Source organism: Xenopus tropicalis, chromosome 5 (assembly GCF_000004195.4).
Source record: "Xenopus tropicalis strain Nigerian chromosome 5, UCB_Xtro_10.0, whole genome shotgun sequence".
NCBI lineage: Eukaryota > Metazoa > Chordata > Amphibia > Anura > Pipidae > Xenopus > Xenopus tropicalis.
In genome coordinates, this window is record NC_030681.2 from 107,168,379 (window position 1) to 107,194,076 (window position 25,698).

The 25,698-nt window shown below is 40.1% G+C and overlaps 1 protein-coding gene across 5 annotated transcripts in view; it reads right to left on the reverse strand.

Annotated features, from left to right (window-relative positions):
- Positions 1-25,698, reverse strand: part of opa1 (optic atrophy 1 (autosomal dominant)) — a 50,631-nt gene that overhangs the window by 17,362 nt on the left and 7,571 nt on the right. For 3 of the 5 annotated variants that reach the window (XM_031901526.1, XM_031901529.1, NM_001127038.2), the window contains 20 exons: positions 24,716-24,826; positions 20,345-20,398; positions 19,425-19,529; positions 18,515-18,601; positions 17,708-17,821; positions 17,526-17,606; positions 15,010-15,084; positions 14,762-14,833; positions 14,584-14,683; positions 13,337-13,467; positions 13,174-13,246; positions 11,993-12,065; positions 10,558-10,673; positions 9,004-9,068; positions 8,146-8,222; positions 1,441-1,606; positions 977-1,129; positions 696-804; positions 237-316; positions 2-142 (listed from right to left, as the gene is read on the reverse strand). In XM_031901526.1, coding sequence (XP_031757386.1) covers positions 2-142; positions 237-316; positions 696-804; positions 977-1,129; positions 1,441-1,606; positions 8,146-8,222; positions 9,004-9,068; positions 10,558-10,673; positions 11,993-12,065; positions 13,174-13,246; positions 13,337-13,467; positions 14,584-14,683; positions 14,762-14,833; positions 15,010-15,084; positions 17,526-17,606; positions 17,708-17,821; positions 18,515-18,601; positions 19,425-19,529; positions 20,345-20,398; positions 24,716-24,826 — 1,983 coding nt within the window. The remainder of the gene's footprint in view (position 1; positions 143-236; positions 317-695; positions 805-976; positions 1,130-1,440; positions 1,607-8,145; positions 8,223-9,003; positions 9,069-10,557; positions 10,674-11,992; positions 12,066-13,173; positions 13,247-13,336; positions 13,468-14,583; positions 14,684-14,761; positions 14,834-15,009; positions 15,085-17,525; positions 17,607-17,707; positions 17,822-18,514; positions 18,602-19,424; positions 19,530-20,344; positions 20,399-24,715; positions 24,827-25,698) is intronic. The other 2 variants (XM_031901528.1, XM_031901527.1) reach the window with 1 other exon arrangement.

Below are 25,698 nucleotides of genomic sequence, written 5' to 3' on the forward strand. Positions count from 1 at the left end.
CCAAAACTGGATCCACCTCTACTGCTCTGGCCTCTAGATTTTTTCTTACAGTTGTTACTTCGTCATTAGCAAGATATGCAGGATGATCCTCGTTAACCTTTAACATTTTTTCTAGTTCCTTTTTCGTTTCATTACGTGTGTGCTTTCATGGGGTGAAACATAAAAAGAGTTTTCGTAAATACAATTTTTACACTGATGTTGTTATTTGAAAAGTGCAGCTTTTCTTTATTACTCACCTGGTCTGGAGACCGGGAGGTCCAAGAAATCCATCTCTCCTTCCAATCTGGTCCCACCATGTCCCGAATTACAGACTCAGCTAAAACAATAAAACCATTGCAGGCATCAAACAAACAGACAAAGTAGCTAAATTACAAAGTGTTGACCCATTTGGCAGCCTTGCCTATAAAAATTAGAACATTTGTAAAAACCAAAAAAAACCTAATAAACCCATTCAGAAGTACCAATTTTTTTTTTAAAGAAAAGTGTTCCATTAAAAGCACAAATAACAAAATATCAGTAACAAGGAATATAATTTCCAAATAAATCAATGCAGCAGCTACGCACAGAATGTTTTTTTTTTAAGGTGAAGCCCACTTTAAGCAGATGAATGGAAGGATTGGCCCAAAGCGAGGCATCTGATTATATGATTCTGATACATCTTTATTTTTTTCCAAGAAAGTATATACTGAACCTACTGTCTTTCAAGCGACTTTGCAAGGTATCTTCCATAAAATGAATGGCTGCGTCCCACTGTTGTTTATCTGAAATGGAACGGTCTTCTAAGGCATTGTGCTGGATAACACGCTAAAAGATACAAAACAAGCATTAATGGAAATATGGTGAAAAGTGGCTATAATATAATAATATAGTGAACATTTTTAGAAATGTAATGGTACATGTGTCTTATGAGCTCTATGCTGGGAATGTAAGAGTAACAATGACTATACAGTCTTATATTTATAAAATATTCATATACCAGACTGTCTTCTGCCTGCTCATTCCATTTATGCCTCTTGATGCTCTCCTCTTTCACTGACTCCTTAAGCTTGTCAAATATGTCATCGTGTTCTTTGCCTTTCTGTTCTGTCATGAAGCGGGAGAACTCCTGTTGAAGAGTCTCCCATGCAACCTACAGAAAATGTTAATCGTACAGAAAAATACAGGGCATTAATATGGTTTTAAGGCAACAGAAGTCTCGTAATACTTTAAAGAGAACTATACATTCAGAGACATTACTGGAGGTATAAATAGTGATATTTTAGGAGTCCCGTTTCATGCATTTGTTTTAAAATTTGCTGCATTGTAAAATCATGGTACAGTTAATGTTTCTTTATATTTTTAATCAGTGGTCACTTTATAGGATTTACTGAAGCCACATTTATTGTTTTAGAAACTGAGTATTTTTATAAGTAGCGGTCCTGCAGGTTTTTGTATTCTTACCTCTACGGCTTTATTGGGCAGCTGCTTGTCAGTCCACTGTTTCAGCTTTATGTCCACGGTGGTATTGAAAGTGCCTGAATTCATAGTTTGGGCTGCTGGGAGGTAGATGTTCTCAATAACATGAGTAGACACTCTTTCCCACATTGTCCTCTGAAGGATCTCTTCCCTAATGAGAAGTCACCATAAAAAAAAAATAACTTAATGGGAGGTCATGGGGAGGGGGAAAAGGAGATTTTGTGATAACTCACCGTTAAATCCTTTTCTCTTAGGACGTCTGTGGGACACAGGGACCATGGGTATAGTATCTACCAGCAGGAGGCAGGACACTAGAAGAGGAAGAAGCCCCTCCTACCTGCTACTATACCCCCTGTAGCTTCCTTAGAGAGCCAGTTTTGTAAACAAGAAGAGACAGTATAACATAACTATATACATAAGCATAGAACTTTCCAGAAGAACGGATTCAGGGGGGGAAGCCCTGTGTCCCACAGACGTCCTAAGAGAAAAGGATTTAACGGTGAGTTATCACAAAATCTCCTTTTCTCTTACAGGTGTCTGTGGGACACAGGGACCATGGGGACATACCAAAGCTGCCCCAATAGAACAAAAGGTGGGAGAAGTGGTTCTTAGGCAACTGCGGCTTGCAGCACCTTTCTCCCGAAATGGGCATCAGATGCCGCAAAAATCTCAAATCTGTAAAATTTAGTAAAGGAATGGATAGAGGACCAGGTAGCGGCCCTACAAACCTGCTCGGCTGAGGCCCTGTTTCTAAAGGCCCAAGAGGTGCTAATTCCCCGAGTAGAGTGAGCTCTAAGGTGAAGAGGTGGCTGTTTTCCCCTGGCAATGTATGCTCTGCGGATGGCTTCCCTAATCCAACGGGATATGGTAGCCTTGGAGGCTGGGGGAAACCCCTCTGGGGGCCAGATGGCACAATGAAGAGGGACGAGGACTGACGTATGTCCTTGGTCCGGTGGAGGTAGAATTTTAGCGCCCGGACCGGGTCCAAGGAATGCAGGGCCACCTCCTTAGGAGAGGCTGGCCGGGGGCAAAAGGACAGGATGGTAATGTCCTGGTTGATATGAATGGAAGAACCGACCTTAGGCACAAAGGAGGGTACAGTTCTGAGGACAGCACGGTCCGAATGGAAAACGAGGTATGGCTGGAGATACGAAAGAGCTGAAATCTCGGACACCCTTCGTGCCGAGGAGATGGCCAGCAGAAAGACTGTCTTCCAGGTAAGCCATGCCAGAGGTATGCTGACCAAGGGCTTGAAGGGGGGCCCCTGAAGGGCCGTGAGGACAAGGTTGAGATCCCAAGGAGGGATGGGATCGCGAAAGGGAGGGTGAAGCCGAGAGTCTCCCTGCAGAGAAGTGGCTATGTCCGGCAGAGTAGCCAGACGGCGTTGCAAAAGAACAGACGGCTGAAATCTGGGATTTAAGGGATCCCAGTGAGAGGCCCTTGGAGAGTCCGGCCTGCAGGAAGGAGAGGAGACGGGGTAAGGAGAAGGTCTGGAAGTGATGGCCTTCAGCATCACACCAGTCCTTGAATATCCTCCAAACGCGGTGGTAGGTCTTAGAAGAGACCGGCCTCCAGGCTGCCATCATAGTGCGGACGACTTCGGGAGAGAAGCCCTTACGCTGGAGCACTAGGGACTCAATAGCCAAGCCGTCAAACTCAGGAATGCTGGGTCCGGGTGGCGGATTGGGCCCTGGGTGAGAAGGTCAGGAGCCAAAGGGCAGAGGGAAATCCCAGTTGGCCGTGAGAGCGTCCGCTGCGAGGGCTAAGGGGTCGCGGCACCTGGCCATGAATTGGGGGTTCAGGCGAGAAGCCATGAGGTCCACGCTCGGGAGACCCCATCGATCGACGATGTCCTGAAAGATTCTTGGGCTTAGGGCCCACTCTCCTGGATCGAGCTGCTGCCGGCTGAGGTAGTCGGCCTGCCAGTTCTCTAGCCCCGGAATGTAGACCGCTGTCAGCCGGGAGTCCTGGGCCTCCGCCCAGGTCAGAATGAGACTGACCTCCCTGAAAGCCTGTCAACTTCGGGTTCCTCGCTGGTGATTTAGATAGGCGACCGTGGTGGCGTTGTCGGATTGGACTTTGATGGCTGTGCCGAGAGGTGGTCCAGAACCGCTCCCCAGCCCTTGAGGCTGGCATCCGTGGTCAGGAGGCGCCAGTGTGGTTCCTGAAGGACGCCCCCTGGCTAGGTGAGGCGTGTTGAGCCACCATGCGAGGGAGACCCTCGTTTTGGGAAGAATCCGGATTCGCTGGGACAGGCTGGTACGTGTCCACTGATCCAGGATGTTCCACTGGAGGTCGCGTAGATGAAACTGGGCGAAGGGCACGGCTTCTATGGAGGACACCATGGACCCCAGTACCTGCATGGCAAACCGGATTGATGGGGACGGTGAGCGGAGCAGGCGGCGCGTCAAGTCCTGGATTCGAGAGATCTTTGCTGGAGTAAGGAATACCCTTTGTTGGGCTGTGTCGAAGATCATGCCCAGGAAGGTCATTTGACGAAACGGAGTGAGTCGCGATTTCTCCAAGTTGATCTTCCAGCCCAGAGACGTTAGGGTTGAGGTGACCAACTGGGATGTCGCTGTGGCCAGGGATGGCGCCTTGAGAAGAAGGTCGTCCAGATAAGGGGTGATGGACACCCCCTGAGACCTGAGAGATGCCGCTGCCGCCGCCATGGTCTTGGTGCCGACGTAAGCCCGAAGGGAAGGGCTGTGAACTGGAAGTGGAGGTTCTTGACCACAAATCTTAAGTATTTCCAATGGGGAGGGAAAATGGGAATGTGGAGGTAGGCGTCCTTTATGTCTAGGGCCACTAGGTACTGACCTGAGATATTCCATTTTGAACCGGGAAAAGCGGAGGAAGGCGTTGAGCTTCTTGAGGTCTAAGATAGGCCGAAAGGACCCGTCCCGTTTTGGGACGAGAAAAAGATTGGAATAAAATCCCCGGAACCTTTGCTCTGGGGGTACCTGCATGATCACTCTTTCAGCCAAAAGATCCCGGATGATGGCGAGGAAGGCGGACTGTCTGAGTGGGTCCTGAGAAAGCCGAGACATGAAGAACCGGCTTGGAGGGATGGAGAGAAACTCGAGGCGATAACCGGAGGATACCACTCTGTGTACCCAAGGATTGGAGGCAAGATGAAGCCAGGCCTCGTGAAAGAAACAAAGTCTGCCCCCTACAGGAGAAGGGCCTGCTGCCCTGAGGTAGTCATGTGGATGAGTACTTGTCAGCAGGCTTGGATTGAGGGCGCCTACCCTGCCAGGAGTACCTGGACCGCGCTTGAAACTTGGGTTTGCCCGAAGGATTCTGCGTGGCGGAGTCCCTGGAAGAGGAGACCTTGGAGCCCCTGGGGCGAAAAAAGCGTCCTCTGCGAAAGGAAGAGCGAGTCTGAGGCTGGGGGAGGAAGGTGCTCTTTCCCCCCGTAGCTTGGCTAATGATCTTGTCAAGCTCTGGCCCGAATAAGAGCTTACCCTTGAAGGGAAGAGTAGTGAGAGATTTCTTGGAGGACATGTTGGCTGAGTTTGAGCCAGAGCGAGCAGCGCGCCGCTACGGCCAGGGCGGACGTACGGCTGATGGCCTGAGCTGAATCCAGAGAGGCTTCACAGAGATATTCGTTGGCATCACAAATCTGAGAGGCTAAGAGGGACAGCTCCTGTCTGGAAGAGCCCGAGGATAGGCCTTCAAGAAGGGAATTAGACCAGGACTGAACTGTCCAAGAGACCCAGGCCAGGCGGAGACTTTCTCCAGCGGAGGTAAACGTGGCTCTGAGGAAACCCTCCATCTTCTTATCCAATGGATCCTTAAAGGAAGAGGAGTCCGGGACAGGGAGGGCGGTGTTCTTAGACAGGCAGGACACCGGAGCGTCCACCAGCGGAGGGGTGGACCATTTCTCTAGGGTCTCTTGTGGAAAGGGATAAGAACGCTGGAAACACCGAGAGGTCTGGAAACGTCTCTCAGGGTGATCCCACTCCGCCTGGATAAGGGAGTCCAGTTGGTCATGGGAAGGAAAGACCGAGGCGGTCCTTTTCTGACGTTTGAAGAGAGAGGAGGAAGACTCTAGAGAGGATTCTGGAGTCTTGAGGTCAAGGCAGGTCATGACTGACGCAATGAGAGAATCAATGGCCTCAGGGGAGGCTTTAGATACGTCGTCCGGGTCGTCAGGCCCATCGGAAGAGATCTCCCCTTCGCTTAGGGAGTGATCCTCCCAAGTGGCAGAGGCGTGTAGAGACTTGGAGTCGCTATAGTCATCCAAGCGGAGTAAGGCCTGCCACTTGAGGGATTTGGTAGGTTGTGGTTCCTCCCTATCCAGCCTGTCCATGAGTTTATCAAGACAGGCTGCAAGCTTGGGAATGCCGGACGACAGCTGGGCCGCCCAGGGAGGGGGTTCCTGGGAGGAAGAGGGAGCCTGCGCTAGAGCATCCAGTGCCGGTGCTGGAGTAGGGTCCCCCCCTGTTAATTCAGAACTGGGGGGAGCTGGCACGTCCGGAGCCTGGGACTGGGTCTCAGCCGGGATTTTGGAGCAAGAGGAACAAAGAGGTTCCTTTCTGCCAGATGGGAGACGTTTGCAGCATCTGGCGCATGCTAGGTATTTTACCTTTGAGGAACTAGAAGCCCCCCTAGAAAAGGGGCCTTCTGGAATGCCCTCTGCCATGACAGAAAACAAGACGGTGCAGTCTTGAACAAACAGTCAGCAGATAATAGCAAAAAAGACAGGTAGGCTTTAATGCAGGTCAATGCAAGGGAGTAAGGGATTTTCCCCTTTTTACACTTTTTTTTTTTTTTTGTGTGTGTGTATAGGAGAATATAAAAAAGCGAGTAATGCACAATATATATTACTTCCCAAGCAAACAATTACCCTCACAGTACTCAGCAAAAGAATACAGTCCCCCCAACCCTGTAAGGGGTTGCCTGATCAGACAGACCCAGCCACGCTACCAGCCCAGCCTTGCCCTTCCTAATGTTCCCCTTATAGTGCCCCCTCTGCCAAGATACCGTCCCTGTGTCCGGAGGAACCGAGGAGAGTCCCAGGATGCGACCGTTCAGGATGGAGAGCGGAGGAGAATGGCGCGAAGAGGTAAGGAGCGCAAACAGAAGGCGCGCAGAAAATGGCGACGTGTTGTGACGTCACCCGGAAGAGACGGTGGAACGCATGGGGCCACAGTGGAACGCATGGCGCCGCGGTGGAACGCATGGCGCCGCGGTGGAATACAAGGGAACCCGGAGAGGGACCGCTGAGGTACTAAGTGAGGGGGGAAACACTAGGGTGACAGGGCAGGCTGGACAGGCTGGCTGGGAGCTGGGACTGACCTGGGGAGTAGCTGATGAGGAAGTGCCGGACAGCGTCTGCACTCACAGGTAGAGGCAGGGAATTCTGTGTGGCCCGCTCTAGAGAGTCTTACTGGCCCCGGTGCCTGTGTCCCACGTAGGGGGAAGCCTGTGGAGGGAACTGCAGTTAGGCCCTATAGGTCGACCCCTGGTGCCAGAGTAATCTGGCCGCAGACATCAGAGATAGCTGTAAGGATCCTGTCTCCTGAGGACACTAGAAAAAACTGGCTCTCTAAGGAAGCTACAGGGGGTATAGTAGCAGGGAGAAGGGGCTTCTTCCTCTTCTAGTGTCCTGCCTCCTGCTGGTAGATACTATACCCATGGTCCCTGTGTCCCACAGACACCTGTAAGAGAAATATGTGAACACTACAATAGGAAATACCCCAAAGCCAAAGCACCTATTAGCTCTCATTTTTAGCTTGTATCTTTGCTCAAATAAGGTTGCAAGGTCAAAAACAGTAGCAGCATAACTACCACACAGCAGAATCTGCAGTCTTGGGGGGCTCTGATCTCTAGTTCTGTTGTATAGTAAGTAACATAGTTACATAGTAAGTTAGGTTGAAAAAAGACGTACGTCCATCACGTTCAACCATAATGAAATAGTATAGTAGTTCCTCAGCCACTTTTAACTCCAAACATTTACCCCAGGTGGCAGGTGGCGGCACAGTAACTAATCCTTCAGGTCTGATTATCAGTTAGTTCTGCGCTGGTTTCTATGCTGCCACAAGATGTAAATCTAAACTAATTACTTATTAGATCTCAGTCATTATTTTGATATTGTACACATAGTTTGTTGTGAGTCAATCCCAAGATCATGTTTTATATGATTTTTGGTACGTGTATGATGGTGTAAGGACTCCGACCAAAATCTTTGTAATGTGGATATTGGTCAGTTTATTGATTCGTGTTTTTAATCTGCAGATGCTCCATATCTGCCAGCATACCGTGCATCAGCAAACATGGAGGAGAACGGCAGCTGCTCTTAACTTCCTGCAGTTTATGATCATTTGGGATGTTGGCTTAAAAGAACAGAACCACAGTAGTGAAGATGACAATTATCATCAATACAGAGTGAATCATAGTGACTGAGACTAAGGCCAGGCTGACCTAATTATTTATTAAACTGGATCCGTACCCTTAAATAAGCCTCTTTTAATAAGCCTCGTTTTCTGATATACTAGTAAAAATATCTCCACCATTACTATAGGCATGTAAGGCAGGCTCAAGTAATACATCACAGAATGATCAACTGGATTATGGATCAGGAAAAGTACACCTGAACAGATCACTAACAGTTGTTTATGTGATGAATGTATGAATTCATGCAACATAATGGCCTTCATATGCATGCTAGATGAGAGGAATTACCAGTGCTTTGGCGTAACCTGTGTAAGGCTGATAACCTCATCAAGGATTTCATTCTTGGCTTTCTCAAACAGTTCATTCTATAAAAAGAGTTATAATGAGAAGTAAGCAAGAAAGAAGAAACATGTACTTACAATCTAATTTAAGATCTGTTCTACAGGTGGCTGAACAATGACAACACACAGCGAGCTAAACAGGTCTCTTCAATGGCATAAGCAATAATGGTGAAACCAATAGTATGTGAACAGCTTTTCAGGACAAATTTTTATAATAAACAATTAACAGTTGTGTGTGTTTTGCATACATTTGCCTGTCTGTCTTTTGCATTATTACAGCACCATTTAAAAAAAATCTGTGTATCCTAAATATGAATAGACTGAAACCGTGCAAGTAGTCCTGTAACATGCAAGTGTTTGCATTTGTACTATGCATTTGCATTTGTACTATTATTGTATTGCCTAGTCTACTTGGAAGTGAACAGGGTGGAAATTAGTTATTTCAAATCCCTACCCCCATGCAAATTGCTGTATAGACCTTTAAAGTGGCTTGTTATATTTTCAGTCTGTGGGATATATAATAAGAGTGGGTACAGCGGAGGCATCTAAGGATGTATACCTAAAGTATCCATAGCCAAAGTTCCATTAAGGATACATGCTGCCCACTGTGAATGATGTGTTAGACAATGTAGCAAGAGAGTATTTAATATAGCCTGTGTACATACAGATATATACTATTATGGGTGCAATAAACAATAGCTTACCAGCAAGCATAGTTAAATGCTCAATAAACTCTATAATGGAAAATCTGAATAAAATTTAAATGAAAGTGGTAAAAAATAATAAAATAAAACCAATACATTACCCTGTCAAGCTCACGAAGCCGTGGGTAATTGTTCTTCCATTCAGTCTCAAGATTAAATCGTGTGGCTAAGTAAAGAAGCATAAAAAACTTTCAAAACCAACATATCAAGTGACAATTAAAAGCAACATTATTTTTACAACATACAACACACTGTAACACAATTCAACTTGGGACAATTTACTATTATCAATTTGCAGATATACAGAGATACTAGCCTGGATCGTAAGTTCTCTGGGTGCCTCAGCTTCGCAGCTTCTGTGTATTTTGTGTGACATTTCTTTGCATTCAAAGAAGCGGGTAAGAAAGTATTCAAATGCAAATTACTGACAGGGGGTGACCTAGTGAGTGTTAAATCAAGGTGACTATAAAAAATACTGGTGAGTTGCAAGTCTGCATGCAAGTGCAAGTGTGTTCACAGAAATACACCCAAACTTGTGTATTTTGACATGCATAATGAATAATAATCACTGATCCTGAACCTTTATTGCACTGCCAGTCACTGGGCAACAAAAAAAGCAAATGAGTTTGGGCAAATTAGAAACCATGCAATCACTATTTAAAAGATGAAATTAAAAAATTTGGTGCCCCGTGTTATTTTTTGCATTGATTACATTATATAGTAGAAGATTAAGACAACCTTTGGTTGAACAAGGTACTCAAGACGTAGGCCTCTACATAGGTCACACCACCCCACTCATTTGACTCATTTACCTATGCTCCTATTATTTCTAAAGCACCCATAAAGGGCGAGTGGGGAAGACAGTGCATCTTTCATTCTCTGCTATGTCCACCACTAGAGCACAGCACACTTCTATTTAGACTGTATGCTCTGTAGGAAAGGGACTGCTTTCCTTTTGACTGTTTAACACTTACACTTGTTTTTCTTAAAATTGTAATACAGTATTGACCACAGAGATGGAAACATAAAAAACAGGCAAGTAGTATTATTGTTCTACTGTACAATATTGTATGCACAAGTTTTGCTACATACACTTTATGTTAAACCATTACATATTGGGTAGAAGTTTTAGTGCCACTGCAAGCCCATGAAGGAAGAGTACAGTGCCATAAGGGCAGGTATAGAAACATCAAAAACAACAACTGGCTGGCCAGAAGGAGGCTTTAGGCTAATGCTAGACAGAACTGATTCTCAAATGAAATCAGCTGAACTGCTGGTTCCGGTCACTGTACTGAAAGGCTTTGTGTCAGCCTCGGTGCAGAAAGCAGATTTTTGCACTCAAATGCATACTTGTGTTTCTCTGCCAAAATCTACTCTGTGTCTGCACCAAGGTTGACGCAGTTCCTTTTGATACAGGTGCCGGAGTATCTGCCGATTCATTTCTCAGTCTGCGTTTATCCACAGGCTGAGGATCAACCCTATGTGGCTATAGTCTTAGTAACTCAGGGCAATTGCTGTGACTTTTAGCCAAACAAGACTGAGGAAAAAAAGAAGCAGCCATAGCTCTTGGCCACAGAGTGTTATAAAAACGTATAAAAAGTTATACTAATTATATTTAAAAAGGAGATATAGAGGAATACTTTCTACAATGCTACCTTTAAAAGCATCAGCTTGCTGTTCTATCGATTCCCGAACCATTTTCCAAAAGCAGTCAGAAACAGCAAGACTTAAATTTTTGGTTGTCACTTGATGAGCCTTTAGCATGCCTTTTCTAGAAAGGATAAAATCACAAATGATGTAAAGAGAGGCAACAGTTTTGGTTTGTGTGTGTGTGTGTGTGTAGGTGTCTGTGCTTAAACTGTAATGTATACTATTTGTTAGCAGAAAGGGAAATGTTTACCAGTGATAATAGGTAGTGCTATTCAAGTAGTTCAATTCCAAGTGTCAAAGAATGAAACAAAAGAATTGCAAAGACTTTTGCAAGGCACTCCATATCAAGACAATTTGACTAATTCTCATTCATCATTACTAAATATCAAATGACTAATAACTTGTTCTTTGCAATTCTTTTGTTTCATTCTACGGCACTATTTGAAAGCTAAGGAGTACAAGGGTCAACCAAACAACTAGAACAACCCGAGATAAGGAAGAGCCTAAACCACTCCCAAACAGAATAGAAAACTGACTATAGAGGCCTACCACCACCTGCACAAAGCTCTTTTGCACCTCCCTGGATGAGTGATTTGTGTACTGTGAATCTCCATCATATGCAGCTGAGGATCATTAAAAGTGCCTTAGTAATTGGCACCCTCCCAGTGATTTTATCATTGCCTTTAAGGATGAGATTCAAAATACTAAAGTGTAGAAATGAAAAAACATTTGCTTAAAATGCAGTCCCCACCATGTTGTGACTATTATAGCTTTTCGGCTAATGCAGTTTCAAGGAATTACCACTAGAAACATGCTATCTAACCAATTAAGGGCACAGTCACATGGGGTGTATTATCTGCCGTTCTCAGACTTAAAAAAGCAGATCTGTTCTCATTCTCAGCTCTGTGTAGCTCCACAGACACTGGGTTGACCTGTGCACAGCAGTTACACTGAGCGGACGGAGCGTTAAAAAACGCAAAAACATGCAGTTTCAAGCCAAAATCCACTTAATGTAGCAGCACACAGGCTGCCCCAGTGCCTTTCTGTGGATCATACAGAGCTGCAGAATTGCTTTTCTTGGACTGCATAGGAGACACAGGCAGAGAAAATCGGTTCATTCGGCATGAATGACTGTACCATTAGCGTCTTGGATTGTAGAATCGAAAGGATCATAGTGGCACTAAGGGCCAACCTCCACAGGAAATAGTTAAAATTACTGAAAGGGAATCCTGTATAGCTATACTAGCAAGTAAGATACCAGAAGCCCACTAGAGAATCTATTGACTAAATCTGTATTGTTTCCTACTCCTCAGTAAGGTTTGAAAGCAGAAATAATGCTACAAAAAATTGTTGTACTATTGATATGGATTTTGTATAAGAACTACTTATATATCCCCATTTACCTATGTAACAAGTAAAAATAACAAAAACAATACAAACTTTAAAAGTGATGATCCTTGAAAAAACTCCTCTTCATAATCTTTAATAGAGTCAATACTTTCATTGCTGTTGCCTATTAGAATAATAATGAAAGAAGTCACTCAGACTTTGACAGGCAAGTACCAGCAAACCAGTTGTTGAGCACATCAGGAAACAGACGATTAAGAGATATTGTTTGGCAAATTAACTAATTTCATAAAAAACAAATTGTGACTCTCCTATCAAGACATAAGCATGTATTTTGCTGTATTGCCTGTGGTCATTATAGAAATAGCACACACCATATAACAATAAAATTGTGCCTTACAAAATGTTGTGATTAGCTTTCTATGTTGCTAGCTTTCATGCAATTATCGGTACTTGTCTGCTGGCCTTCAAATCTCAGCCAATATTTAACTGCACTTTGGATTTTGCTCTGTTTCTGAATTGGGCAGGTCTGAAAATTTTATAAGCCAATACACGCAAGTAAAGCTGGCCATACACGCACCGATAATATCGTACGCAACCTCATTTCGTACGATATTCGGTGCGTATATGGCAAGTCGGCGAGTCGACCGATATTGCAGGAGGCTGCTGATATTGGTCGACTTGCTGATCGGGCGGGTTAAAAGATTTTGATCGGGCGCCATAGAAGGCGCCTGATCAAAATCTGCCTTCAGACCCTTCTTTTTCGTGCATAGTTTGATACATCTACATTGTTATGTACTAAATGTGCGCTGTCCTGGATTGTTATGCTACAAATTTCAATAAAAATAAAATTAAAAAAAAAAAAAAAAAATCTGCCTTCAGGGCTGAATCGGCAAAAGGAGGTAGAAATCCTATTGTTTCTACCTCCTTATCTGCCGTTTCAGCCCTGAACGGTTAGTGGCTGATTGAACAATCTTTCGTGAGACCGTCGCACGAAAGATCGGAAATCGCCACGTCTGTGGCCACTTTAAGCCAGTGAATGGTGAATCAGTGGATGAGAATGTGAAAAAAAGAGTGAAAAAAAAATAGTAGTTCCTCTTTATTTCCTGCTGTTCCAATAGTTTTTGCTCTCTGTAGTCAAACCATATATGGCCTTTTGCATGCTCTCCATTTATTTTGCCCATAAGCTGATTGGTCGAAGAGTGTACCTTGCCTGAGTATGGCTGTCTTTACCCAAACTTTAAAAAATTATGTTGAATTTTTACTATTATTACCTTTTCCTGTGACCACAGCAAAGTAACCCAATGCCTTCATTGGAAACAATTTGCCTTCAATTATTTGTTGAATCTACATATGAATAAAGGTCTACAATGAGTTTTCTGCAATAATACAATAACAAACAATACAAATCTACGAACACGCAGAATGAGTACTTACACGATTAGGGCTGGCTACATTTTTCTCAGCAAGATCTACTTTAGTTAAGACAAAGATAGTACGCCTTCCCTGTGGATCCATCTGACTTACAAGGTCAGTCACAATGCTTCGTTCTGCATCCACAGACCCATCTGTCACATTCATGAGACCAGTCAGTTAGCACAGTTTCACAAGGTGGGAACGTAAAGCTTGCGACTAACACTTATTAATACTGTTTTATAGTACAGGTATGGGACCCATTATCCAGAATGCTGGGGTTTTCCGGATAAGGAGCCTTTCCGTAATTCGGATCTCCTACCTTAAGTCTATTAAAAAATCATTTAAACATTAAATAAACCCAATAAGATTGTTTTGGCTCCAATAAGGATTAATTATATCTTAGTTGGGATCAAGTACAAGGTACTATTTTATTATTACAGAGAAAAAGGAAATCATCAAAAATGTGAATTATTTGATTAAAATGGCGTCTATGGGAGATGGCCTTTCCGTAATTCGGAACTTTCTGGATAATGGGTTTCCGGATAATGGGTCCGATACATGTACTAAAACTACCAGTGTAACTAAATGGTTACCGAAATGAAACATAACGTTTAGTACTAAGTATTCAATACGCATTATTCTTATTAACAGTTACATTATAGCAAATTTTTATCTTGAAGCTGGAGACAACAGATTCTATTTATATAACCCTGCTATCAGAACATATTATTGACTGCTCAAAATACCTGTATTTAGCTTCACATAATACTGGCAGAACATGCATACTAATTAAATATACTAAATATATTGTTGTTCTATCATACATTCTGTTCTAGGGCTATTAAGATACCGGATCAGACCCACACAGGTTAAGCCTTTCGACTACCTTTTCTATGTACAGGTATGGGACCTGTGATTTTCTGAATAAGGAGTCCTTCCACAACTACCTTAAGTCACTAACAAATAATTTAAACATGAAATAACCCAACAGGATTGTTTGGCCTCTAATAAAGATTCGTTATATCCTAGTTCGGATCAAGAACAAAGTTTGTTTTATTATTACATAGAAAAAGGAAATCATTTTTTAGAATTTGAATTATTCGATTATAATGGAGTATAGAAGAGATAGCCTTCCCACAATTTGGAGTTTTCTGGATAATGGGTTACTAGATAACGGGTGCCATATATGGACTAGATTAAAAGAGCAGTAACGTCCATCATAGGCTCAGAGATTTAAAAGAGTGAAGAATATTTAAACTGACACTTACCTTGAATGCAGAGAATAATAGCATTTGGGTTTAGCATGTAGGCTTTACTAATGTTGAAAATCGTATCCTTGGTATCTGGCGCCATTCCCGATGTTACAGTCTAAAAGAAAATGAATAAGATTTTTAAGGAAACGCTCATCTTAAAAAAGAACTTCAATCAGCAAGAAATGTGACTTACATTGATAACGCCAGGAAGATCTACAAGCACCATTCTCTGTATCCCAGGACCTTTGACACTTAAAGAGATGGTCTGCAAAATTAAGTCAGAGGTGATGGACATGTTATAAAAATGAATATAAAAATAAGGGATAGGCAAAAAATTATTTTGTATCAATTAATTAATGATATGACAAAAAGAAGCTGGCAAACATTTGCATGATGGCTAGTCTGATAGGAGGGAAGTAATAAATGCGCTAGCAGTGTTACCTCTGGACTAACAGTTTGTCCATTTTTCACACTTTTCCTCATCCGGACCTCTATTTCATTTCTCAGTGCTGCAAGCTGTCAAGAACAACATGGTATACACAATTACAAATCATTTACATCAAGATTTGTAACAAATATAATGATATTCTCTACAGCATCATGGACTTAAATTGTATTCCTCTTTGATCTAATTAATCCATATATTTACATAGAATGTAGAATCTACGATACCCCAATAAAAAGACCACAGCAATGGCTCCACACACTCTCCGGTTGGCTCTTTGATCTCTGTTGCATATTTGTTCACATGGAAACTCACAGCATAGATCAGAGTCAACAAACAGCATGAAGAGAGTTAAATCAGCTTTTCACATTTTGTGTCCAGCACTTTTACATTTTTTTTCTACTTGTGTATGCTTTATTCATGCTAATCACAAAGATCACTAGGTATGATTCAGTGGTCTGTGTAGCAGTTACCCATAGCAAACACTGAGCCTTTACTTTTAATCAGTGTACTACAGCTAAATATAAACAATATTTAAAACACAAATGACATGTTATGTTTCAAAATTATCATGCATGTATACAAAGAACAAACCTTATTTTCAAAGATGTGTTCCTTAAAAGACTTTAAAGGAAAACTAAACCCTAAAAATAAATATAGCTAGAAATGCAATATTTTATATATTGAACTTACTGCACCAGCCTGAAGTTTAAGCATCTCTGTGGTTTTAATGATCCAGGACTTTACAGTTGTCACAGGACCTCCCCATCCTGGATTCTGTTAGAAGTGTCTGAAACACTCACATGCTCAGTGCCTTCTGAGAAGCTAAGCTTAGGGATTGTTGCAAATTATCAAGCAGAAAATGAGGTTGGCCTGTCAAATAAACTGATGCTACAGGGCAGATAATTCAATTAAAATGCTAATTTAACTGGTGTCTGAGCTGCCATGTAAAGTGAACCTGAATAACTTGTGACATTTATATTCTTTATATACAGTATATTGTGAGTTGGTCCCTATGTTTAGGTAACTGAGAGCAGCACAGAGCATGTGTAGTGAATTAGCAGAAGCTACTGTGGGAAATCTTTGGAGGCACAGATCTTCCCTGCTAAGGGGCTGTGGTTGCCTTGAGTTGGTACAGGAGCCTAAATCACATTGTACAGCATTTCTAGCCTGATGTTTTGTTAAGCTTTAGTTTTCCATTAGGGATACTGAGGACAGTGATAGTCTAAAGGTGGCCATACATGTTCAGATTTTAGTTTTCTTCCAACGAAAGTGTGGATAATGATCATACATTTAAATGCAACAATCTAAAACTAACATTCAGACTGAAATTGTAGGATAAAGCCATAGAAAATCACAAATCAGAGGATGTTCTGAACATGAAATGGTTGGCAGATGGTCAACTATTTCATGTTCACAACATCTTTGCTTTATCCTACAATTGTAGTCTGAATGTTAGATTGTTGCATTTAAATGTACAATCGATATCTGAACGTTAATGTGAACATGGCTCCTGGGCCTGATGAAATACACTCACAAGAGCTTAGTTCAGTTTTAACCAGGGCACTTTTTCTGAATTCCCTTTAATTTGGTATGCTATTTATTGATTACAGGAAAAGTAATAAAATTCAAATATTTTACTATTACAACCTTAGCCAGTCATTGTAGTCCTGTTTGTCATCTGTAGTTGGCAAGTTATTTGATTATGTTCAGCATGGCTTTATTAAGAACAAATTATGTGAAACAAATTTGCTTGCTTTTATGATGTACAGTGGGATTGCAGTAGAACCCAGCAACTGATTTGGATTTTGACAAAGCTTTTTACACTGTACTGAGTGAATGTGTCAAAACTGGTTTGTCTTGGTAATGCTAATAGTAAATGGATAAAAAACTGGGTAAAAGATTGTGTACAGAGACAGGGCTGTTAATCATATATACTCTAATTGGAGTAGGGTTCTTAGCTTGGAGAGGGTCTTGCTGAGGGATTTGTGCAAACTGCCATCTATGAAGCTGAAAGGTAGAGTTTCAGTGTTAAAAAATGTAAATTCATGCACTTGTGATTTCAAAATATGTAGACTACTTCTACACTTCAGGCAAAAGCCTGATGGAGAAAAACCTAGGAGTATTCTTAGAAGCACTTGTGGATAAGAAACTTAGCTATAGCAAACAATGGCAGACAGTAGCAGCAACGGCCAACAATGTATCGGCTTGTATTAAAAAGGTTATGGATTTATGGAAGTGTAATGGAACACATGGCCAGATGATTACATATACTAAATTCAGTTACTTGTAACACGTTTGATTGGCCTAATCACTCGGTAAAGGGCTCACATGTGCACCAAACATTATACTTGCTGAAAGTTAACTTAAGGTCGTTCTAAGGAGACTGACGTTTTGCCTGTTGCATTTATTTTAACCATTTAGGATCATGGAAAAAGACCCACAATGACAAAATTATATTACAACTGAGCTCTCATCTACAGATTCTGTAATGTTTTTATTTTTTACTTACATCTGTCTCCTTGGAGAGATCAAATTCCCGCGAACTGTCTTTAAACATAGCTACATGATGGGGGCCCTCACTTAGAGTAACCTTATGGGAGAAAAAAACACACACATTTAACAGAATGAAAGTTGCTTTTTACTGCCCAAATTATTGTCTAACAAGCACATTAACCCTAAATGTAGTTGTACCTTTACAGGAGAACGAGTCATCATCTCTCCAGATCCACGAGGAAAGATTCGAGCCTGAGCAATCATTTCCAAGACACTGGTCTTTCCAGCACTCTGATCTCCAACCACCACTACCTTTCATGGACATAAAAAATGAAGTTATCCATCCTGTTTTTCATTCTACAACTGAGTTAATTTTATATTTTAACTAAATAGATTTGCTTATAAAATAAATGTGCATTTAAGTTGACCATATGCTTGTATTATTGTCACATAGATTTCAATTAAATTTTGCACAAATCATATTAACAGTGCACTTCAAACATCTGCCCCTTCAGCAAGCATTGCTGCAAAAATATGAGATATAGCTAAATTTATTTACAACACAGAACACACATCTGCTTACTAAAATATATCTTGTTCTGGGTTTAAGAACCCAACAGCAGGAGAGACAATCATGTATTTTCATGATGATTGATTGGCAAAAGAAACTACAGAGGATTTTTTCTGTGACTTTTTTTTGTTTGTTGCTTTTTCAGTTTGGATTTTTGATGGAAATGAGTTTGGTGGTGGTTTTAAAAAATATATAAAACCACTCAAATCCAAATGCTAATAAATCCCCCCTTAAAAATCCAAGGACACTAGAAGTTTTTTTTTTCTTTATGTATTATTTAATCTTTTAATAATCCTTTTGTTACCAAAGAATTTCATGTTAAAATATGGCATATATAGTATACTGACTTTAGGTAATAAATACAGCATTTTGTCATTCACATGCACTAAACTGCAAGTCCAGTGAAAACAGTAAATAAATTATTTAATACATACTCTTGGTAAATGGTCCTGTGTGTTGTAGTTGGCATCATAATCAGATAGTATATCTAATACTTCAGAATACATATCAATCAAGGATTTCTGGAGAAAAAAAAATATTCAATGCACAAGCAGAATGCCATTTTAATGCACCACTGGATCACAGTTCTGTGTAAGTCCCCATTTGGAGAGACTGCATAAAACCCTCCATCTATAAGCTTCAGCATTTGCTTTCTTAATTTTTGAAATGTTAATATTAAAGGAGAATATTCACCCAATACCCAATATCTCTAAGCATCAATAATTAAAGATTTTTGATGGTTTAAGTTATTTGAAACTATAATTGCAATCGAAAGGGGTCTGACTGCAATATCTGCACTCCTGGATCCTGAAACAATGTTGCAAGCCAGCAGACCTGGAAGAGAAGTGACTCCCGTTACACTGTATTTAATGTCTGACCCAGAAACAGATACTTCTTTCAACTTCAATTACGTTCACAAATAACTTTAAAACTATTGAAAATGTTAATTAATGTATTCTGAAAAGCTGTTTAGAATGATAGTTTCTTCAATTATGCAAAATAAATTGTTTTTTTAGGAAGAGGACTCCTTTAAATTCAGAAGAATACAAGATACAGAGGGGATCAACAGACAAATTGGAAGTAACTCCCTCATCCCATAGAAGTGACAGGAAGAAAAAGAATCAGGACATTGGAATAAAACCCAATAAGGAATAATTATGACTTAAAAAAAGAACAAAACAAAATGGAAAAGTATTTTTTTATTCGAGAATAACTTATACTGATGGAATCTAATTCATCTGGCATTTGTAGATTCTTATTCCATGTTTTTAGATTTTTCTTGATTATAAATGTATTTTTAAATGAGGTCCTGTTTTAAGGGAAAACCCAGTTTAAATACACAACCTTTAGTTTCCGTTGATGAATGCCTTTATCATCCTTTTGCAGCACCAGCTTTCTAAGATCTTTGTTTTCTTTCTCAAGCCTTTCAAGGATGCGTTGGTATTTTAGCTGTAAAATAATTATACATGTTTACTAGAAACTATTATGCAACTTACAAGACTTCATAGGGTTGATTCACTAAAGTGCGATAACGCTTATCGCATGCTTTTTTGCATTAAAATTGACGCGCAAAAAAACACATGATTCGCTAAAGTATTATCGCATGCGTTAAGTTGCATATCACGTGCGTTAAATTGCGCGCAACTGCATGCGTTGATTTTACCGCATTGCGTTAATTCTCGCGCAGAAATAATACTAACGCATGATTCACAAACACATACACATGCTAAATATCGCATTAGTCTATGTGCGAAAATTAACACCTACTTGGGGCAGGCGGTAATTATAGAAAAGTACAGTTCATGAGCTTTTGGCAACACAATATGGACTTTGCAGTGTTATTTATTCAAGTATGTGTTGGCCCTAGAGTAAGGCAGCCTCCAGTTTGCAGGGAAATGGTCATTTTCAAAAAAAAAATAGTTTTACAAACGTAATGCTATGTATGGCTAATATGGCGTGCGCGCGAAAAGTAGCGCACATGCATTAATTAGCGCGCTGTGTTAATTAGCGCGCGTTGCATCAAATACCGCACAAAAATAGTCTTCGCGACTTAAATAACAGCATCACGTCTAAATTAACGCAAATATCCTTTTAGTGAATTGTGCGTTAAGATGCAAAAAATTAGACACAATAAAATTTTTAACGCATGCTATAAATAGCCCTTGTTTTAACGCACTTTAGTGGATCAACCCTCATGTCTGTTTAGCTACAGTGTTTTTTTTTAATGAACAAAGATGCAGCCATCTTCTGCCTGTTAAATTTACCTGGGTTCGTAGAAGTTCTTCTTGGAGTTGATCTATCTTATCCTTGTCCGAGACCTATAAAACAATATCCATTTGATTAAAGGTAAGATTACACAATAACATATCAATATATAACTATATATATATATATATATATATATATATATATATATATATATATATAGTTATAGTTACTATGTAACTATATATATATAGTTACATAATTAAGTTGGGTTGAAAAAAGACCAAAGTCCATCAAGTTGAACCGATGGCTAAGGCCTCAAGCATACCATACATGATAAATATGTATGTAGTTAAAATCAGATCTATTTAATTGCTTATTCCAATTACACAATCAGCACACCATAATTGTGGCTTCCTGTTCAGAGCACACAATTAGAATAAGCATGGAACAGATTTGAAACAAATATTTTCAATCCAAATAATAGTACAAAGATATGCAGGAACATTTACTAAAATGTCATCATTTCTTATTTATTTTTAATTTTCAATTAAACTAAATTTGTTTTCCTGAATGTGTGATATTTACTAAAAAAGTTGCAAAAAAAAAAACTCGCTCAGAGAAATATAAAAAAAAAACCTGACTTTTTCGAATTGTTGTTGCAAAAATCCAGACTTTATCGAATTGTCAATGTCGTGATTTTCAGACAAAACCCAGCCATATGGTTAAAGTTTCAAGATAAAATAAAGAACTTCAAGGAAAGGGAACGGACCTCTGCCATTGACTACATGAACTTGGCAAGTTTAATCTGACAAATTTGGATTTTTAGCTGTTTAGACGCATAGTAAATAAGTATAAAAAAAAAACATTTGAATCAAATTTAAAATTAAAAATGGATGATTAGTAAATGAGCCCTGTAGTCAGTGGGTCTTTAGATAAAAAGATAACACTATATTATTATGTATGTATCTATCGATAGCGCTCTGTAGCACTGTATGTGTCAACTGTACAAGTGATTAAAGCGGACCTGTCACCTTAAGAAATAATTCCAAATTGTTTTCTATTGTGGTTTTCAAGCAAAATAAACTTTACTTACACTATATAAATTATTTTAATCTTAGTTTCTTCAGCCTTGGAATTTACAATTGCAGCATGCAGGCAGGGGCCATTTTGTGGACACTGTTATCAAAGCAGGCATTGCATTCTGCCAATATCTTGTTTCTGTGCCAGTATGTGGAGACCTAATGCCCATACCCATGCACTGGTTACAAAATTACATGGTGAGGAGGGAGGGGGAATGTGAGGGGTGCAGCAACATCTAAGAAGTTCTGAATTGAAAGTGAAAGTAACTGTCAGAGGCGGGGCAGACAATATATGACTGACAGCTGGGATTTTTAAATGCTTTTATAATAGGTATGGATGTGGTAATAAAAAAATGATTTTGGGTTTCTTGTTTAATTTGAAAAGGGCTATTATTATACAGCTTTTTATGTCTGGGTGACAGGTCCACTTTAAATATTCTCTCTGCTGGCAAAAACTTCACAAGGTGATGGGAAAGTTTCTCTCACCCTAAAATTTTTTAAAATTGTGTCTATTCCTTTTGTCAGTGCTGGAGTTTACCAATGTTATATTTAGTTTAGACTTAATCCATAGTAACTCTGTAAAATGGTCATGGGAGATTACTGGTAAAGAGATTTTAAAGGAGAAGGAAAGTCATTTTGGCATTTTAGTGCCAATAGATTTGACACATTAGTGCCACCTAGAATGCTATATTTATTCTGCAGAAAGCATTGCCATGCCTAAGTAAAGAGCCCTAGAAGCTTTCTCCATTTGTTCCAGACAGCAGCTGCCATTTTAAGTAGCTTCCTGCTTGCAGCTTGGCCTGTTATAGCTCAGATCACACATTCCTAAGGGGAAGGGGGGAGTTCTTAACATTCTTGTGGGAGGGGAAAGAGGAGAGAACTGCACAGACCCCTTGAATGATGGATTTTTACGAGAGAGGAAGTCAGATACCCTAAGAACACGTTTACAAAAAAGGAAACAAGAAATCCTGTGTTTCTTTTGATAGAGGACTCAGTGCAGCGTTTCTGTGAGTGCTTATGGCTGTATTTACACAGACCTTTCTGATAAAGCTTACTTAGTTCTTACCTTACCTTCTTTTATATCTGATATATACAAATATATAGTAAGGAAAAAAAACAAGAATCCCATCAGGGTACAATGTACAAGCAAATGATCCAGATGGGCTACACAGTAAAAAAAATCAGTTAATCAATTTAAAAGAAAATCAGTGAAATGTTGCTGCATTAAAGGGGAAGTAAACTCATTTTATATAGTTAGAAGATGCTTTCAGAATCCCTAAAAATAAGCCAACTTTCAATATGTTTTTTTCCTTATGGACTATAAAAATAAAATCGTAGGTTTGCTTAGGTTTAGGTTCTGCTGTTCCAGACAGCCCTGCCGTTGATGTTCAAATACATTTGGTAACTTCTCATTGGAGTGTGAACCAATAGTAACAGAGTGTATCTGGCAGCAGTGACCACACAGATTTATTATTATTAAGGATTAATAGAATTTCCTAACTTTATGTGATGACCTTAAGTATGCTTTAGCAATGAATGATTATTCTATGGAGCCATAGTTTTTTGCATATCTAAAGAGATATTTTTACATATTTAAGAACCTTTATGTGCTTCTTAGTAAAACTTTTAAACATAAAATGTATTAATTAACACAGATAAAATTATGTCAGATCAGACTAAATTATGAACAGTAAAACAATAACTCCCCTTCAATCACATTTCAACATAACCATGCAGTTAGTTGCATACCCCAACTTATATAACCAACAAGTATTTCCTCTGCTGTCTGTGATTCATCTTCACATAAACCACCCACAATCACAGTAAGACCCACTCCAGAAACCCTTCACACTTCCCTACATAATTACTACATCGCTAAAAACTGTAACACTTTAGTCAACAGAAACTAAACATGGCCATCACTCCCCCAGTGATAAATGTTAGGTACCCACCAGTGATTATAATTGCTTACCCGAGACCCTGGACCAGGACTCCTGTTCACTGAAAACTGCACCAGCCCCAGGTACTACTGTAGGAGCAGCACTGAGGGGGAAAATGGGGGTCAGTGATCCCCATTTGAAAGTTGAAAAGAGTCAGATGAAGGCAAATCATTTAAAAACTATAAAAAAATAAATAGTGAAGACCAATTGAAAAGTGTCTTAGAACTGGCCATTCTGACATACTAAAAGTTAACTGAAAGGTGAACCACCCCTTTAAACATCTTTATTGGTTTTAATGTTTTACATTTGTAAATGTGATTGCTAGTGAAAGCAGTATCTGTCTGTCTCTTGCTATTCTTTGTACTGGTGGTTCTGACACAATATGGTTTTCAAACAATACAGCAGAAGCCAGCTGATGAACAGAATTGTCTTGGCTCAATGAAAGTTTCCCATCTGACTGTCTAATTAGGATAGTAACACATTTTTTTTAAAAAATTTTCTCCTATCCTATTTCTCCTTTTATTTCTCACTCATCAAACACGAGACTACATTATAATTAACAGCTTGGCTTTATATTATGAGACTTATTTGAAATAATGAAGCAGTTTTAAAAATGCACACTAAGGAGATATTATAATAACAGATGCTGCCAGTTTAATGACACACAGCAACCGATCAGGTTTTTGCTTTGAAACTGGAGACAAACACTTAAAATATAATAATATATAATAAGATCTATAAAGGCTTGTTTAAAATGGCAAACGCGCAGTTCAACAATGGACACAAAACCGCATTCATTTAAACACAGCTTGCCTTGGACACCCTTAATTTTGGCCTGGCTTTGCTTCCACTTTTCAAATGGTAAATGAGTTGCACCCCAACAGATTCCAGTAAAACAAAAATGCAGCTTATGCATAATTTACAAATACAGAGGCTAATTTTTTTTATGCATTGGTAATCTGTGTGCAAGCTGCAACATGTGCTACTTTGCAGGTGACTGCTATTACATTGGAATTGCGGTGAAAAAACAAAACATTGCTTTTTGCTTACTGCACTTATATATGAGAGCCATGAATTATTATACAATTTAATATTACTATACTAAGGATGAGATGAGACCATACCATTCAGATATAAGAAAAGGAATGGTTAGAATGCAGGATTGACACAGTGCACAAGCTCAGGCAACATGCTCTGCAGGGTGAAAATAATATTCTGCTTATATTAGAGCTCACAAACTAGCAATACAAGTACTTTCACACCCCACTGAATGAAACAGTCACCACAACCAAGGAGTTATGAGATGAAACTCCCGACAACTGCACTAGTTTGAAATTTAACTCCCTAGTCATTTCACAAACTTGTTTGTGCATGTATTTATTACACTTAATGTCCTACTAGCCATCACCTTGCGATGTTGCTGTGAGGTGCCCATGTTAATGTTGCCAGCAGCCCTGCGAGCTTCTTCTTCATGTTGCTGTATCTGCTCTTGTAATAGTATGAGTTCACCAAGCAAACCCTGCCATGAGTTTACAGAGAGAGACACGGGATGAAGGTGGGGGGCAAAAACAGTAATGGGAAAATAAAAATAAAGGGGTTAACATAAAGACAGAGGACAGATGGAAATGCCTGGAAACAAAACAGCCCAATAGGCACCAAAGAAAGAATGTGCTGTAAAGCTTGTGCCAAAAGTTTAGAAAACCAATGCCAAGCATTAGCAGTTATTGTCTTTACTGTGAGAAAACCTATAGCATATTTTACAGGGAAATGGCTGCTTGAAGCACTGTCTTACACATGTAAGTCTACACAGCACTGTTAGACGTGCAGTAAATGCAGGATTTCTGCTCTGTGTATTAGGGTACTGTAAATATTGAATACCAGAATCAGTTGGGTAATGGTATAATAATAACTAGTTCCCAATAACCTGTTGCAAAAGTGGAGGCAGATAGAAGTAGTTTGTAAAATATTTATTATGAAAGAGATGGTCTCTTATGTATGTTTTATACGGCTGCGAATTTAGCCTATAGTTATTATTATAAGGGGTAGCACAGCGAGGTAATGTACTTTACACCTTTTTCCTTTCATGCCATTCTCATTTTAGCAGCTTGACACTGCATGGGAAAAGTGCTCATTATGCGATGCTTGACTTATGTGATTTCACATTTATATTACCATGAAACAGCAAAATACAGTATGGTTAGATCTAATCATATGGTTTTGTAGTCACATATAAACATCACAATGATTCATGTCAATGCTCTCCTTGATTGTTCTTTGTGGAAAATATTGTGATCTTGAGGCAATTATCCCACATAACTTCAACCTCCTTCACAGGAATGCAAATAAGGTGATCGTAAGGTAGCACAGCATGTGTGGCTGCTAAAGACTGAT